The sequence below is a fragment of the Haemaphysalis longicornis genome, unplaced genomic scaffold (assembly GCF_048455015.1).
Source record: "Haemaphysalis longicornis isolate Haplotype H1 unplaced genomic scaffold, Haemaphysalis longicornis Haplotype H1 scaffold_8, whole genome shotgun sequence".
Lineage (NCBI taxonomy): Eukaryota > Metazoa > Arthropoda > Arachnida > Ixodida > Ixodidae > Haemaphysalis > Haemaphysalis longicornis.
This window is the reverse complement of record NW_027526445.1, coordinates 139473016-139490920: the sequence shown is the minus strand read 5'-3', so window position 1 is coordinate 139490920 and position 17905 is coordinate 139473016. Positions and strand designations below refer to the sequence as shown.

At 43.1% G+C, this 17905-nt stretch overlaps 1 protein-coding gene across 4 annotated transcripts in view; it reads left to right on the top strand.

The window, feature by feature from the left end:
- The window catches only part of LOC144150174 (uncharacterized), a 181612-nt gene that overhangs the window by 62987 nt on the left and 100720 nt on the right, over positions 1-17905 (top strand). For 2 of the 4 annotated variants that reach the window (XM_077682016.1, XM_077682015.1), the window contains exons 22-27: positions 478-648; positions 7712-7756; positions 7942-7986; positions 8218-8262; positions 13522-13566; positions 16244-16288. The exons of 1 other annotated variant lie outside the window; for it this stretch is intronic. In XM_077682016.1, coding sequence (XP_077538142.1) covers positions 478-648; positions 7712-7756; positions 7942-7986; positions 8218-8262; positions 13522-13566; positions 16244-16288 — 396 coding nt within the window. The remainder of the gene's footprint in view (positions 1-477; positions 649-7711; positions 7757-7941; positions 7987-8217; positions 8263-13521; positions 13567-16243; positions 16289-17905) is intronic. One more of the 4 variants, XM_077682017.1, reaches the window with a different exon arrangement.

Genomic DNA, 17905 nt, shown 5'->3' with positions numbered 1-17905 from the left:
TAGTGAATAAGGGAAAACGATGTTTCCCAGATATACGTGTTTCGCGTGCAGAAAATTCACAAGCACGATATTTTCCCACTTTCTGTGCATCAAACGAGAGCGCCCACAAATGCCCAGTAGTAACGTAACCAGTGCTCGAAAGCAAAAGGTCTTTGTAAATTTTAGAAAGAGAACGTAGAGAGGAAGGAGGGATTGTCATCACATTCACATTCACGAAAGCAATCAGGCTGTCTCTTTTGTTGTCCCCCATTTCAAATAGAATTATTGACCACCACTAGCGCTTACGCGTATAAAAAGAGGTGTAGTGCTACAATTGTTGTTTCATTTGACCGCCGTTTAAGGCGTAAGAGGAAAAATCTATTGTCGGTAATATTTTTCACTTTTAAGAAAAGTGACCCAATTCAGGATTACATTTTTAGAAGTGAGCAACTAAAAAATTGGGAAAACTGATATTCGATACGTTTTTTTATGTTCTAGGTCGAAAACTGCCTCCTGTATGCTACGAGCCTAAAAAAGTAGGTGTTTGTAGGGCCGCAATTACAAGGTGGTACTACGACGGACAACGCTGTAGAAAATTCATTTACGGAGGTTGCGGCGCGAATGGAAATAACTTCGAAACTAAACAAGCTTGCAAGAAAAAATGCGGCGGTGAGTGCAGACATCCTTTTTTTAACTCAGTGTTTCAGGAAGGTGTACGGCTTATTAGACATTTCTTTGCGGTAATACGAGGCTATAACATCTTCCAGAGTTTGTTTGTTTGACCTCCAACATTCTCAAACATGTTATTGTACACTCGTGCAGCATTTTTACGTTATACGTCACACAAAAATAAAATCTTTAGGGACCAAACACAAGTAACGGGAGCTCTCATGGCAGTGCAACTATGGTTCGGTCGTAAAGCCGTGCCCGGAGCACCGCGCCCAGAAGCTTAGACACGGTGTCCTAAAGCGATCCCGCGTTTATGCATTTTATCTCCGCGGGCGGCACTCGGTGTCGTCTACGTGTCTGTTATACCACCATGACACCACAACCATGCTGTAGATATGGCGGTGATGTTCCTCTATGAACACACTACCGGTAAAGCTCACCGGGCTTTTTTATGTCCTCATCATCAGAAGCAAATAGGAGATATATTAGCCGGCAAGACTGCTATAGCATCCCAATCTGTTTGCGCGAATGGCATTGGTCATTAGTCAAGGCTCATTGTTGATTACGGTGGTCAGGTAACCAAAAGGCGCTGATCCTTCTTATATGCCAAAATGTTGTAAAGTGTCAGGTTGCTGTACTTTTGTGGGAAAATTCTTCTCTCTAGCAGCGTTTTAAAATTGCAGAAATGGACCACTCCGAGCTTTCTTCATCATCATCATCTTTTTGCGTAGACAGAGCGAAGTTTTGAAGCGACAGAACTGTGTAACCTATACCGGCCCTACTACGTCACAAATTGTAAATGAACTGGTCAAAAAACTCGGCGGCCTCAAGGCGCCTGCTGCAGTGAGAAATGGGGCGTAATTCAGTTCCCAAATTATCTCCGCGTATGGCAAAATTTGTGTCAGCATGGTAACTTCTGCATGTAATGCCCACACGAGCTAGCATAATAAAACTGCTTGGTTATTTTAGGACGGTTAGTCATTTCGCGCCATGCCGATATGCTTGCCAAAGTCGATGAAAGGCACCACAAATTAGAGATGAATAGAATTAAATTATACCAGAGAAGGAAAAGGCGACAGTTGTGAACAGAAGGAAATCAAACTTGCGGTAAGTAAAAAACAGGGTATGGAACGTAAAAGGCAGAGTAAGGGTTCATCAGCCATTCACCGTCTTGACCAAAGAGAAGAAAAAAAGCCGAGACAACGACTGCCTAGTTAAGAGACACACGGAAGCAGAATTAGCTGTGCAATCACCGACAGTAAAAATAACTGGCCTCCCTTTAGGGAAAAAAGAACCTTGTTTAGTTACGTAAAAATATGAGAGTGTGGAATAACGGTAGCAAAAAAAATTGTCCCAGTGAATTACAGAACAAGATTAGTGACAGTGATTCGTTTACGAGAAAGGGGAAAACCTGAATATCAGGGAAATAAAGGGCAACAAAGAAGCGTGGTATTTTATTAAAAAACGTGTATGCACTGAGAGGTGAAACTCAAACATATATGAGATATTGATAATAGCGAAGTGGTGTATGGAGATTTCGGTGCTGAGCAGTGCTGAACAGATTAGCTTTAGGTTCAGGGAGCAGTGCTGAACGGATTAGCTTTAGGTTCGTGGCGTTCAACAACCACAACTGAAGGCGAGGTGCGAAGGGGACTGAAGAGTTTGAAGAAAAGGGAAGCTCTTGAAGATGACAAAGAAACCAGAAAACTACGAATGGATCGAAACGCCATCGTACCAGGAAAGCTAACAAATTATTACGAACGCCTTAGGGCACTTAAGACAGCAATAGGTCCAGTAAATGCCAATCCTGTTCCTATTTGGCGTAGTTGCGTGAAAGAAATTAACAATTTCTGACCCATGAGCCGACTTGTTCTTGCACACAAGTTGTAAGAACGGTGGTTTTGGCTAGTTGGTGCATACTAACTGAAGTCAAAACCGCGCTTCAAGACGGGACGAGGAATGACAGCACACGGCGCTGGCTAGCAAGTGGTGTTTTTATTCCGGGGCTGGCGAAATATACCGATGGGAAAGAAGGAAGGAAGGCGAGAAGGAATGTTTCTTGTATTTACTTTTCCATATCATGATTCCTTGTCACATTCCTTCCTTCGTCGCCAGCGGTATATTTCGCCAACCGCGGAATAAAACACCACTGGCTACTACGCGCCTTAGGTTGTCGTTCCTCGTCCCGTCTTTTAGCGCTGTTTTAAATTCAGCTGTGGAAGTTGTTTGGCAAAGCAAAAATTTACTACGTTAGCTGAGCGTCCGTTTTCAGCGACCATATGATCAAGCTCTGTTTAGAAAAGATTACTGAACAAAGTAATCCATCTGCGCCTTAAGCGGGTATTTCAGAACAATACAGATTTCAATTAACTTCTTTGCATCGGGTTTTAGGGAAATGCGTTTATGAAGTACATGTCCAGAGTATTAGAAGTACTGAAACAGCGGAGAGTACAGGCGGCTTCTTGAGCGACATATATAGCACATGTAATGGCAGGATATTTCTCCACAAGAAAAGTGGGACTTGCGCTGCCTTGAATGTCGTCTCAAAAGAGTACATCATCTCTCTGAAACCATATATAGCCTTTGTATAGGAGCTCCCTAAAACACGTGAGTGGCAAAATTCAGGGATACATATAAATTCACAACATTTACCATCTGAGATTTGCGAAAGACATCATTCTCTTGAGATAATAGGGAGAATACCTACAATGAAAGCTTCAGTAAATGTAGTCAGAAAGCTCAGCGGCTGATTAAATTTCATCACAAAAAAGTAACGTTCCCTTGACATGCTGGAAGCCCCTTTCCTCTCCTGCTACTCGCCTTGGCAATGAAATACTACAACTCGCGGGTTATAGATAAGTTTCCACCTCTGATGCAAGCTATGGGAAGGCACTCACGTGTGGAATTAGGTGGAGGTCGAGCGCAATGGGCAAGTACCTCAAGGTAATAAAGAAGTATGGTTCCTTCATCACTCTGAGGAAAAAAAAACGGTTGGATTCCGTACTGGGGTGACAAATTATTCCGAAAACCTTTGGAATAAACTCCTAGATAGATCAATTGGGATTCCACAGAGGTATAGGTAAAACAAACTACTACAGGACTAAAGTTAGACTGAAGGCGATCGTGTCGAATTAGAAAAAAATACAGATGGAGGCATATAGCTTAAAAAAGCACGGTTGATTGGGCAGCGAATTTAGTGCGCCCTTCTGTTCTTCTAAGTTGTCGACGAAATATGTGCACCTCCTTGGCTTGCCCTGCATTTGCATAATGTTTATGAGCGGCCCAATTTATCACCCAACATCGAAAAATGAACGTCGGGATATCAGCTTCCACCGCACAGTACTGTAATAGGCAGTGAAACGTACTTGGGGAATTTCAATGAAAAACAAGAGAGTCGACGCGATCCGAATGCTTCTGTCCATGTTCAATTTGGTACACTTTTAACTGCTCTGAAACGATAGACTGTAGCTAAAGCATCTTGAAAAACACCAACTAAACACCAATGCTAAAATGCTAAAACACCAACTAGCCCACTCCCAAGCCTTGCTGTAGCTAAAGGGTCGTGGTATCTGAAACTAAAGTTGATGTGTACTTTGTTGTGCCTGGTAAATAAAGTTTATTTGAAGTGAAGTTTTATAATCAATTTCTTAAAAAGAAATCATAACATTCCAGTACACAAACTAGATTATGGGGCATGTATTCCGGGGCCACCAATTTTAACAAGAGTCTCCTAGTGTGGTGTTCAAGGAGTATAGTAACAGGGTCATACTTCCGCTTTTCACTACGAGTACGGATTCCTGGGGGAGTTGGTGTTGCATTGTAGAAAATATTCATAGCGCATATGGACGAGGACAAGGAAAGAGAACAGACACCACGGAGCTCTACTTTCAACTAGTTTTTTTTTCGGAAAGACACAAATATTTATTTACACTTTTAGCCCTCTCACCGTCATTGCCCACGTGTTGCAGCCATGCAAAGAAAAGTCGACTCCTATTCTGTTAAACGTAACGATGGTACGCTCACACACGTCGAACCCGCTCTCACAATCATTTCTGCCTCCATGATATCTCGTACCGACTGCTCTCTATGTTTCGCTCCGACAACGCCTGACTCGAACAGCGGCACGCAGACGCAGTCGCGGCAGTGGACCGACCAATGACCATCCCGGTGGTAGCTAACGTTTCGTCTGGGTTCTCTCAAGCGGTCATTCAGACATCAGCCGGTCTGCCCGATATTTTGCTTTCCGCGCGACAGCGGAACTTCATATACCACCCCTACCAAGCATTCTGCAAAGGGCGTATGATGCTGTTTTTCACATACTGCAGGCTTTCTGTGGTAGGGGCTAGTTATTTTGACGAGCTGGTTCATTTTGTTAGGGGCAGACAGAACTACTATTACATTTATTCGACTGGCAATAGTTTTTAGACGGGGGGACGTTATGCGAATATTGGAGCGCTGCTACTTTGTTATTATCAACCTTCTCTGACTGGCATGTTCCAGCCTTTACGTTCTTGAGTGTGCCCTAGGCTGCAGAAACAAGGACACCCCCAGAGTACCCAGCTGCAATGAGGCGTTCAGATTGCTTGCCAAAGATGGATTCCATAGCATGATGGCACGATTTCCGAAGGGCATTTATAAAATACATACTAGCAGTACCTCTTTTGGTTGGTTTAGAGTGAGCCGAATGGTAGGGCAACAGAGGCTTGTTCGCCCGCGGGTGGTAAGACCAACATACGTGATGCTCAGAAAGGGTCAGTCTGAGGCCAAGGAATTGCAGCACATTGCTCTCCGAAATTTTTTGTCTTAATTCCAGCGGTTTAAAACAGTTTCGAAACAAAGGTGAAAGGTTAGCAACAGCCAGCAGGAAATTAGAAACAATATTGTCTATAAAAACTAGGAAATCGTCAACATTTCTAAACATTTTGAACGTTAAATCTTTGTAGTCCTACTGCGAGGAATCTGTCAAGGTGCAAGGTGGGTTAAAAACAAATTACTCATCACTGGTGCCAAACACTACCCGTTACACACTCTCTGAATGGCAATTCAGAATGGTCGGACTGGCAACATCAAGAACGCCTCTGCAGATGACTACTGACTTCATGCTTTCAAGATCTCAGGAAGAACCCGGGTGGGAACAGGGCCCTGCGCTCGTTCTTCGCCATTGTGGACATCAGCAAGGACTTTATTTGGCAAAAGGTACTACAATAGCTATGTGCGGACCTACCCAGGAGGCCTACAGAAAAGAGTTGCGACGTGAAGACAGTCGGGGGAGTGGAACTTCCGGAAGACCTCCGAGACCTGCTATGTCTCCCACCAAAGCTCGCAGTGGAACCAAAAATGAAAGCTCCGGAGGTGTTGTCTCTTTCTGACTCTTTCTGAGCGTCATGTATGTTGGACGTGCCACCCGCGTGAGAACAAGCCTCTGTTGCCCCACCATTTGGCTCGCTCTAAACTAACCAAGAGAGGTACCAATAGTATGTGTTCTAGAAATTCCCTTCAGAAATCGTGCCATCATGCTATGCAATCGAGCTTTGGAAAGCAATCAGAACGCCTGCTTGCAGCTGGGTGCCCTGCGGGTGTACTTGTTTCTGTAGCCGGGGGCACACTCAAGAACATAAAGGCGGAAACGTGCCAGACAGAGAAAGCTGATAACAAAGTAGCAGTGATCCCACATTTGCATAATACGTCTCATCGTCTAAAAAAGATTCCCAGTCGAATAAATGTAAAAGTAGTCCTAGTTGCCCCTAAAAAAAGGTCCAGCTCATCAAAATGACTTACCCATTCCGCAAAAAGCCAGCCGTATGTAAATAACAACATCAGACGCCCTTTGTAGAATGCGCGGTAGTAGTGGTATATGAAGTTCCGCTGTCGTGCGGTAAGCAGAATATCGGACAGACCGGCCGATGTCTTAACGACCGCTTGAGAGGGCCCAGGCGAAATGGTAACAACTACCGGGATGGTCATTTGTCTGTCCACTGACACGAAGTCCTGCGGCGGCGTGCCACTGTTCGAGTCATGCGTTGTCGGAGCGAAACATAGAGAGCAATCGGTACGATAGAATACAGAGGCAGAAATGACGGTGAGAGCGGGGTTGACGTGTGTGAGCGCGCTGTCGTTAAGTTTAATAACGAAGTCGGCTTTTCTTCGCATGGCTGCAACACGTGGGCAATGGCTGTGAGAGGGCGAAAAGTCTGGATATTTTTTGATGTCTTTCCAATAAAAACTAGTTGAAAGTAGCACTCGTTGGTTTCTGTTTTCTTTTCTTGTACTCGTCCGCATGCGCTATGATTTTTCCTGCTTTTCACTACTTCTCGCTGCACTTCTGCAGAGGAGCGGGCGAGCTTTTCCTGCCAGAAATGGGTATAGGATTGGTTATGGTAGGCCAATTTGCGTTCTCTTGGCATTCTCCGGGAGCGTCATAACAGCTTGGGTAGTCTATACTCTTGCGACATGTTGTGGTTGCCAGTGATCACTGGCACAAAATTGCATGGTTTGCATCAGCCGAGTACATCATAATCAGGGTTCGTGAGTATTTGCATGTGGTTGCGTGCATCTGTGTGTTTGGAGGCCCATCTGTGGTGACTCTGTTACGAAGTGGTAGTACATTCTCTGGTTGTGTCACATGTCGGCTTCAGTATCTGCTGAACGTTTTAACTTCTTTATTCAAGGTCACTACAACAGAAATGAAAGTTAACTGCAACAGTAAAGTTGGTGGTACTCTCTGAACATGTAAAGGGAAACACATATTATACGCATACCGAAGCCCCATTGAAATTGGCTGCTGTCTTCACTTCGGTAAGCAAGGGAAACGTCAAACGGAACACATTTGAAGTTGGTTTATTGCTCCAGTGTGGAATAGCTTGAACTAATTTAGTCTTCATGCGAACGTGGAAATGTTTCAGAGGACTGGCTTTCCTTAGTGCGTTTACCAGTATACGAATTTGTCGCAATGTAACTTTACAATGCGTTTTTTATATGTGGCACTGCAATATGCGACACTGCATTCTTTCGCTTTGCGAAAGCGTGCGTTTTCTTATTGGTGATATTTCACTCGCTTTTCTAGGAAAGTCACGAAACAAGGTGGACATGCAACAGCCTGAAGAGAAAGGCAAGTAGGCGTTAACTTGAGTAACGCTTGGTGTCGCGCTAGTCGGAGGTACAAACGCTCGAGCAAATGAGACAAACTTAAAAGGTCAAAACATGCACTTGTAAAACTGCACTCTACGGGCTGTGCCTTTTTTCCTTATATATATTTGTCTCCTCTGATTGGTGGTATTCGTATCGCTCCTCTAGGGCAGGAACAAAACAAAGTGGACGTGCAACATCCTGAGGAGAAAGGCAAGTAGACGTTAACTAGAGTAACCCTTGGTGTCAGGATAGTTGGTGGGGAAATTGCTTTAAGAATTGCAATTTGAGCTAACACGAAGACGGACTTGAAAGATGAGAACGTACACTTAAGCCCTGCAATTTTGCGGCGCAGTATTTGTGGCACTGCACTTTGTGGGCTGTATTTTTGTTGTTTGGGTAAATTTGGCTTCTCTGATCGGTATGTCTTTCTGGGTCCTCTAGGGCAGGGGCAAAACAAAGTGGAAGTGCAAAAACTTGAAGGGAAAGGCAAGTAGACAGACTTTTCCAATTGTTCGAAAGGAATCAACAGTTTACTTCTACTCGCCTGCATGGCTAAGTTTTACGACAGATTTTTTTTGCTCTGACTGCTGCTTCGGTATATTCCGTTTTACAAACGTATTGGTATTGGTGCATAATTGGATATTTTTATGGTGGATATGCACATGCTTTAGATTTTGAAACAAATAGGTTTGTTAGAACGCTAAAAAAATGCGCCAATCCATGCTGTGAAGGTGGTTGGAAAGCAAAGCTTTCAACGACACCGCCAACAATCGCCCATGCGACGCCACTTGAATGCACACATGGGGCTCAACAAAGAGCAAAACCAGATATTCTGTCAGCCGTTACATGGAATTCGCGGGGGCAGCGTCCCGAACGCAGGAGCGTCGGTTACTGCTGGGGTAGAGCTGCGGACGCCACCGCCGCTGTAGCCCGGCCATGCGTCGGCCGAAAGAACACCAAGAGGAGCGCCTTTCGAAGGGTGAGACAGCGGAACCTAGCCATCTTGATGTGCTAGCTAGGGGCTACACCACCGCGCGGTAGAAGCGCAGACACCAAAACAACTCGGCATATGAACTTATTTATTCCCCATTTATGCCGATGTAAACTAGTTAGTTTAGTAAGCTTAAGAATTGCGAGAAAGCTGAGAGAATTTTATAATCGCTATTGATCAGAACCAGTCGCTCATTCCGCGTTTTGTAATACTTGTTAAAACACAACCAAATTGCTATTCACCAGTTTAGAAAACGGAGTCCCACTCTTAGCAAGCAGTGCGCAGAAGGTAGCGTTTCTCTAGCGGCGAGATGTCGGTATGTGGTCGCTACATTTTGTTTTCCGCCCTCCAAACCAATGATTCACTTATCTTTGCCGTATGTCCACTTAATCCTGGAAATGCTGTCGAAAAAGTTAATGAAGCCGTGTGAAGGAAGCGCGCAATAGGGGCGAAGCACGCCAGAACAGGCCGAAAACAACCGCCGCTAACGCGGACGACAAACCCGTCCCTCCAGCGCGCCCGCCGGTGCGAGCAGGCAGCTGCGCGCGGAGAACCCTGGGCTTGCGCTGCGCCATCTACACTGTCCTCCGGGAGTGAAAACTGCCCTCCTCCGCCCTCATCCGCGTTCGGAGTTTCTCTTCTCGCAGGCCATGAAAGAATCTTTGGCTGGTAGCGGTAAAAAGCTCTCCTTTAAAACGAAGAACGGCGAAACAGATGTTCTTTGAGATTGCTGCAAAAAAGGTTTCACAACCTCGTGAGTGCTGGTACTAAAAAACACAGCGTTGCTTGTAGCCTTAGGGGAAAAGAAATGTAAACTGCCCTGATTACATTGTTGATGAGAGAATGTGACCAGGAGAGATAGTTCCAGCACAAGCACAATCTCAAGCTGAAACTAAAGAAAAGTAATAGCTCAGTCCTCAGAAGCAATACAAACGTGAGGAGGGTGTGGACGATTAGTTAAAGAGATGAGAATCGCTTAACGTTATGCGCCCGTTGCTGCCGTACTAGCCGCGGCATTCAAGGTGCCACCTTTGGAACATCATCATTCAGGTCGCACCGTGGGTAGCGGATTGATTTTCCTATGCAAAACTGACAGCAGTGTCGAATCTTTTGCACTGACATTTTTGGGGTTTACAGAGGCATCTGGAGCTGACGGTTAGAAGAAAGACAGGTAGAAGGGAGTGGTGTGGCACAAATAATAGTGAATATACGGTGCACAGTTAGGGGAAAAGCACAGTAGTCAGAACCAAGGTGCGGCTTAAAGAAAGGATATATACAACAGAAGCTCTCTCATATAAAAAATTATTTTAAAATGGTGTCCTCAAAGAAAGAGATATCGATACTATCAGCTTTCAAAGGTGGCACGCGATTGGATTCATTGGCTGTTTTAGGAATTTAGGAAGCAAAAATTGTTTTGCTGTACTGCGCGGAATGTATACTTTGTGAAGGGGCTCAATACGTGATGATACATTTGATGGCGTAGAAAGACGCTCGGCTTTGAGATGTGAACTGAAATGGTAATTTATTGAAATGCTGATAATGCGGTAATTTGCTCAGGGTCGGGCCAGGTTAGCAAGGTAAATGGATATTTGGTAGCGAAAACAAGGGTGGTTGAGTATATCAGTGAAAAGTATGATCACCCTGCAGATCTGTACCGATGATAACATGTTACTAAGATACTAAAATTGAGGATATCATACTGATCCCGGGTATTCACGTTTAGGACGAAATAAATTTTATGGAAGAGTCATTTACTGTCCGGGAGTGCCATTGAAAAATGACGTCACAAGTTTCCAAGCATATTATTGGCGTTGTAAACTATATCGCTTTTACGTAGTTCACAAGACAGGTTGTTGGATATGTGAGTCCTTGAATGTTTGTGAGACTAAACTAGTTGGAGTTCAGAGTTTTGAATCTAGTAGTCACATATATGAGGTTTAGATGAAAATATTATTGTTTACACTTCTTGTACTCCAGCGAATGTTCGACGGGCTTACGCAAGTATAAACATTATTGTGCTCATTCTGTAGTAATGAAGTGTAAGTGAGTGCAAGGTTACTACAAGGGGCGTGGAGTAAAATGCAGCCCCTACGACGTTGTTACTTTGCTAAATGAAAACAGAAACAAAGGGTACGCGGCAGACATTGAGCTCATTGAAATACGCACCACTCTGGATTGCTACAAATAAGCGCAGGGAAAAGGCAATATGTGTCACATTTGCTTTAAAAGTGGCATCTATAGTACAAAAAATCCTTCAATCTGTTTGGAACCTTATGAACTTTGCTTAGACTGTGTTATCGGGCTTCCTTTGACCAGTGTAACAGCCGCTGCAGAGATCTTGCAGCACGCTTTTTCATGCGTGATAGAAGATATTGGACAATGCCGCTCTTTGAGCTGCTTTTGTGGCGCTAGCTACGGTTCTCCAGTCTGACTGGTAAAATTTTTCTCTGACCTACATAACAAGGACAAAACAAGGAAGATGTGGAAATTCCTGAAGGAAAAGGCAAGTAGCCAGGCTTGTTTCGTGAGTGGGAAATGTAGTGAACACGTTTATATCAAGCTATTCGCAGTCTCCATAAATTTGGGGAGAGCTTCTGTTTGTATCGGTTATGCTTCCCCATACTCTATGCAGGTTATATATATATATATATATATATATATATATATATATATATATATATATATATTTATATATATATATATATTTATATAGATTTCGATGAGTTTTGCAACGGGCCAGAAGAAACGGTCAGGTAAAAGATAAGAACAACTTTGCGGTTAACTTGTTTATTATAAATTAGTCCGACAGTTTCGGAAGTGGAACTTCCTTCCTCAGGGACAATCCCACAACGGGATTGTGGGATTGTGGGTTGTGGGATTGTCCCTGAGGAAGGAAGTTCCACTTCCGAAACTGTCGGACTAATTTATATATTTATATATATATATATATATATTTATATATATATATATATATATATATATATATATATATATATATATATATATATATATATATATATATATATATTTATATATATATATATACGCACAAAGTAGAAGTACGCTCTTCGGAGACTTTATTTCCAACGTTTCGACCTGAGACAGGTCTTCCTCAGGAAGACCTGTCTCAGGTCGAAACGTTGGAAATAAAGTCTCCGAAGAGCGTACTTCTACTTTGTGCGTATTCCTGCAGCAACTAAGCACTCCACTTCACGACTATATATATATATATATATATATATATATATATATATATATAGGAAGCATTTGGCACGGTCGAAACCTCAGCAGTCATACAGGCATTGCGGAATCAGCGTGTAGACGAGCATTACGTTAGCATACAAGAGGATATCTACAATGGTTACACAGCTGCCACAGTCCTCCATAAGGAGAGCAGTACAATGCCTATAAGGGAGGGCGTCAGACAAGGGGACAATATCTCCAATGTTATTCACAGCATGTTTACATTAGGTGTTGAGAACTTTGGATAGAGAACATAGAGAACAGTAACCTCAGTTGTGCTGATAACATTGCCTTGGTAAGAAACTCGGGGGATGAATTGCAAAGCATCATTACCACACTAGACAAGCCGAGTAGAATAGCGGGCCTGAAAGTTCATATGCAGAAGACTGAAGTAATGCTCATTAGCCTCGTGACAGTACAGCGGTTTGAGATAGGTTGCGAGAGAGTGGAAGTAGTAAACGAATATAACTACTTTAGCCTAGTAATGACATCGGATCCCAAAATTAAAGCAGAGATAATTTGGAGGATAAGAATGTGGTGGTGTGCATTCGGCAGGCATCCTGAGATAATAAATGGCAGGCTACCATTGCCGCTGGCTGAAGATGAAAGTGTAAAACAGCCGCATCTTACCGGTACTCACCTATGGGGCAGAAACTTGGAGGATCACTTAGAGGGATCAACATAAATTGAGGAAGACTCAGTGAACAGTGGAATGCAAGATGACACGTGTAACGTAGAAGGACAAGGAGAGAGCGGATTGGGAGAGGGAGGAAACGAATCAAAAGGACATATCACTAGAAATTAAGAAGAAATGGGAGGGGTAGGGCACGGTATGCGAAGGCAAGATAACCTTTGGTCATTCAGGGCAACAGAGTGGATCCCTGGAGAATGCAAGCGTGGGAGAGTGCGGCAGAAAGTTAGATGGGGATGTGGGATCAAGAAGTTGGCGGAGATAAATTGGTCGCAGTTAGCGCAGGACCTGGATGATTGGACATCTATGGGAGAGGCTTTTCCCTGCAGTGGGCGTAGGCAGGCCCGTTACGATGATGATGACGCAGTCACATGGCGTGCCTCATGCCTCGGGTGCAGTTGCGGTGCGGAAAAGCGCACAAACACACCAGAAAAGAAAAGTGAAATATAGCTGTCCTCACTAATTTTTTTGCGAGCACACCATAAATGTAAGAGAGGTTGCCAACTCAAACACAATGCCATGCCGAAACTTGAATAAAGCATTACATAGACTTCGGAAATTCAACAAAACTGAACGGATTTCAGGTAACGAATTCTTTTTCTTAAAACCCGTTTTAACCATTTAAGCTTTACAATTTTATATTCAGGCAATATTATTTTCTAGTGCGTTCTCTAAGAGAATACGAAGAGATAACATAACAAACAAAACATTCAGTCTCGTCACAAGTGAAACACATTATGGGAGAGTGATCAGTGGCCTGTCGTTTTGTACTTACTGGGTCTATCTTCTCTGATTGTTGATATTTTTCTTGGTATCGCAGAAAAGGGACAGAAAAAGGTGAACGTGAAAGTTCCTGAGGCCAAAGGCAAGTAGTCAGGCCTTTGTATAAGTTTGTAAAACGAGTTAGCAGGTACCTTGTGCGACTCGTACGCGTGGCTGTTTTGGGCGAGTTTTAGGTTGCCTACATTCTTCGATATGTGCCGCCTTTCTCAAAATAAGTGAACTATTATGAATGGTATACGTATTGTAATTTATGTCATGTTTTTCTAAATTCTCGAACAAACGGCTGTTGAGGTTGCTTCAGCTGTGGTGGTTCAAACGAAGCTGCTTGTTCTGCTGCTATAATGGTTTGCTGTGATATCGCTAAAAGCCGCGAAAAAAGCGCCGTCCGGTGTACACAGAATAATGAGACACAATAAAGCTGGCCGTATGTTTAAATTTCGCTAAAATATAGTTCGTCTTGCCAACATGCTTTAATGGAACATAAGAGAAAGAAAAATTAGCAACACAAGCAAAATAGAACGCTAAAATCTAAAGAATTTTTTTTGGTTGTCGAGAACCTAGGAATAGTGATCACAGTGATGGGTATTAGGGTGATAACTTGCTCCGCCCACAGCACGTGTAAACCTCTGAGCTATAAATTTTTATTTCGCCAAGAAAATGTTCTCTAGTGTGTTCTTTAAAATATTAGGAGGCCATGAGTTTACCAATGAGAAATTGAACCCCCACAGGAAGTAGTCATTAAATAAAAGATTTAAAATATAAATATGTCAGGGTAATTAAAATTTTTATCTCGAGCACAAAAACTTTTCTGCGTGTTGTGTCGGACACCCTGAACATCTAATGGAAAATATAGAGTTAGTGGTGCAGTTGCTTCTGAATTTGCAGACATTTTTGAAATGGGACTTAGTTTGCCTGCACACTAGGGCATTTATTTATCTTGCAGTAGAGCTTGTTTTTCATTGCAGCTTCTGTTTACTAGCATCCCTATGCGCAAATATGGAAGAATAGAATTGTATGATAAGCGGCATCCATGATAAAATATTCGACAGAAAATTAGTATTTTGTTTTATTTTCGAGATCCTCGGAGCCATTTCCTGTGGTGTTACTAACATGCGAGGATAACTTTGATATCCACATGAAATGCAGTCGTACGTCTACCTACAAAGGATAGCTCCACAGCCGTAAAAGCCTTTGCTCTGCAAACTGCTAGACTTCTTTCTGGCTGAGTTGGTAGGGCGACGACCAAATTAAGTGGAGAGGTCAGAGTTAGGATCTTGAACGCAATGAAGTTTTTCTACAACGGCAAAGTTTTGTAGAAAACTGTATAATTTTTCTTTGTCATCGCACAGCTTCATTTTACGTGTATGCCAAATTGTTCTGAGCAAAAACTCACTCCTACTCATGGATTCCCCCTAAACGGGTAGAGTAAGGCTTGCCCCTAATTTGGTAGGTGCTAATGAACGTTCTCTCGCGCTAAAAACGGGTAGAATCCTGGTTAGCTCAGTTGGTAAGGATACTCGCGTACTTAGACTGCGGGACCGGTATCAATTCCTGGACCAAGAGGAATTTTTATGAATTTCCCCAGCAAGAGGCACAGCTTTTTCTTTGTAGCCGCGGGGCTACATGTTGGGTGGATGCAAATTTTTTTCTTGCAGAAACTTAGAACTCGGCGATTTTCCAGAAAGACGTAGACTAAGGTGTCCATCGACGACACTAGGGCCGAGATTGTAGGCCAGTTATATCAATGCAGCAGGTATGCCTAGTTATATGCAAGTGTGGGAAACGCAAGTGTGGAGGGTCTGTCATCGCAACAGTCAAGACAATAAAATATTACAATCTGGGCATTGCTTGGTTTTGGTAACACACTAGCAGGGCCTCTGCACAAATGTTGAACAACCAAACAGTAGTGAACGAGCGGGAAGACGGTTTGGAATATGAAAATTCGGTATAAAAGGTAGGAATAGCTTAAGTGGTGTGCTGGTTGTATTTGTGTAGAAAAATGCTCATAATACTTATAAAAAAAACAAGGAAAGCGGAAATGCACAAGAAAAAAGCACGAACCGTTTAAAGACTGATGACCTCGACTTGAAGATCAGTTCCAATCGCAGTATTGTGTATGATTTTGAGGTGCAGCCAAGGGCAAGGCAGTAACCACAGGGGGGGTAGGGTGCGAAGCAGATTTAAGGTGCATCGGGAAAGTTCAAGGACGGAAGGAGGGAAAGCATGCAAACTTGCACTCAGCAATGAACAGAATTCAGGAGTAAGGGTAAGCACAGTAAACCTAAAACGAGCTTAAAACGCGCTAAATTGATTCTATTTTATATGAATGCTGTAATAGGCTGTAGGAAGTAGTCAATGATGAGCACAGTGTGTTGCACACAAGTTCTTTCTGAGGTTGCTAGTTACCCGCTTTAGCCACATTATAGATTTGCCGCAACCGAAGCAACTGACTCTACTTAGTTTGTTACTAAAAAACGAGTAAACATATGCCATGAAGCAGCCAATGGCCTAATACACTGGCCATGTAATGCTTGTGCATGACAGATTTACCTTGAAAGCTTAGAACATCGTAAATGTCGCGCAAATATTTCTGGTGTATCGAAAATGACCAGCGCTTCGGCTGTTGGGAGGCTAACAATAAATGGCAATATTTTTAGAAGTGGCAAAAGATATCTGACACTGCCACTCTGTGGCCTTATTCTTTAATTTGTCAAAGGTTTTTTTATATAATTGCTGATATATTTTTCTTGCACCTCCAGAAAAGGAAAAAAGCAAGGTGGATGTTCAGAAGCCTGAATCACAAGGCAAGTATTAGGAACGTTTTTTTTTTGGCGAGCTGGTGAGCTGGTGAGCTACCACAGAAAAAATAGCAACTTTGAGGCGCAAAATTTTGCCCTTGACGTGGCGGATAAGGGAATAATGCCCCATGGAGCCATAACCGGGCATCGATGATGCGGAGAGGGTGGCTGTGTGGAGCTTGCGTGAGCTCCTGTGTGGTGGCTTGTAAATAGATCGTATTCAACTTGTAAATAGATTGCTCCATCGTCAACGATGGTTTTTGTCATATGTTCTGCCGCCACAAAGCAATATTCAATGTTGGAAGGAGGAAGGAGCATGTACGGTTGATACAGTTGAAAAAATCATAAATGAAAGCAAGATTTAGTAAGATTGATACCCGAAATGCGGCAAAGAATGAAAAAGACATTAGAGAAGGTAGTGAAAAAAGAATGAAAAATGTGCGTCATTTGTAGATTATAGAATTTAGCAACTACACATGTATACACTACACAAGAACGCGAATACACATGATACGGCACGGGTAAGAGGACGAACGACATGCGTGAAATGATTACAGCAACGGAGAGATGTTATGTACATTTGTAAGCTGGCAGTGTTGTCACGGGAGGAGTACTGAGCAGATTATCCTCCTTGGTGAGCTTGCAACATGAGCAACATACGGGCTCTAGACAGAACGGAAAGGGACGATGACAAATGCTTCATGTCAGAGCTTTGATCACAAATGTGAAGCTCTGAAACACGTATAAAAGCTAAAAACGGTGACATGGTAAGTTGTGAAAATTTATAGTTGAATTGTGGGGCTTGAGGGGTGCATTTGGACTCCTCCAGCAACGCGGCGATTAAGTGCAGGTTTTCACATGCTTTGTAGGCCCTACCAATAACGTTCCATATTTGAGGCAAGCTTTAAAGAAGTATTCAACATTTAGGGTGAAAGAAGGAAAGCTGGTGGAAACCGGAATAAAAGCGGATATTGTACAAGAGTAAGAAGAAAATCTCCCAAATTATTTGATGATATTGAATGAGGTAAATGGTGATGCTAGCACAAAAAAAAACTCCAAAGAAAATATATTACGGAACAGGTATGCCAAGACGATTGGGAAATATTTCCCAATTTAACCGACTCTACGCTGTATGCGAGATGTTCACCAAGGTTTTGAGTTGCTGGATAAGCAACATCCGAAATTTGTGGAAGGTAAACCAACAGGAAGTATTTACAAGGTGTACTATAAGCAGCCATGTACATAACTACAAACTACGAGTATTTGTCAAGGATACCTGCGCTTTTCCACTAGAGGTAAATGTACTTCCACATTTAAGTCGGCCAGTCTCCCCTAGAATGAATAGGGGGAGGTATGATTGGGTGCGGTTCAGGGCTTTGGGTTCTTCCGGCACTACCGGAGAGTCTGATGAGTGCCGGCACAGTCCCCACAGTAAGAACACTTTGGGGTCGCCGGTATTCGCTGGAATCTGAATGTGAGGTTATGATCTGCGTGAGTGCAGCTTAGGCTAATTTCGGTGAAATAGCGTGAAAAACCAGGACAGAAAGAACAGGAAAACAACACGAGCGCTATACCAACTGTAACAATAAATCTGTACCAACTTGCCCAGTTCTCGACACTTCT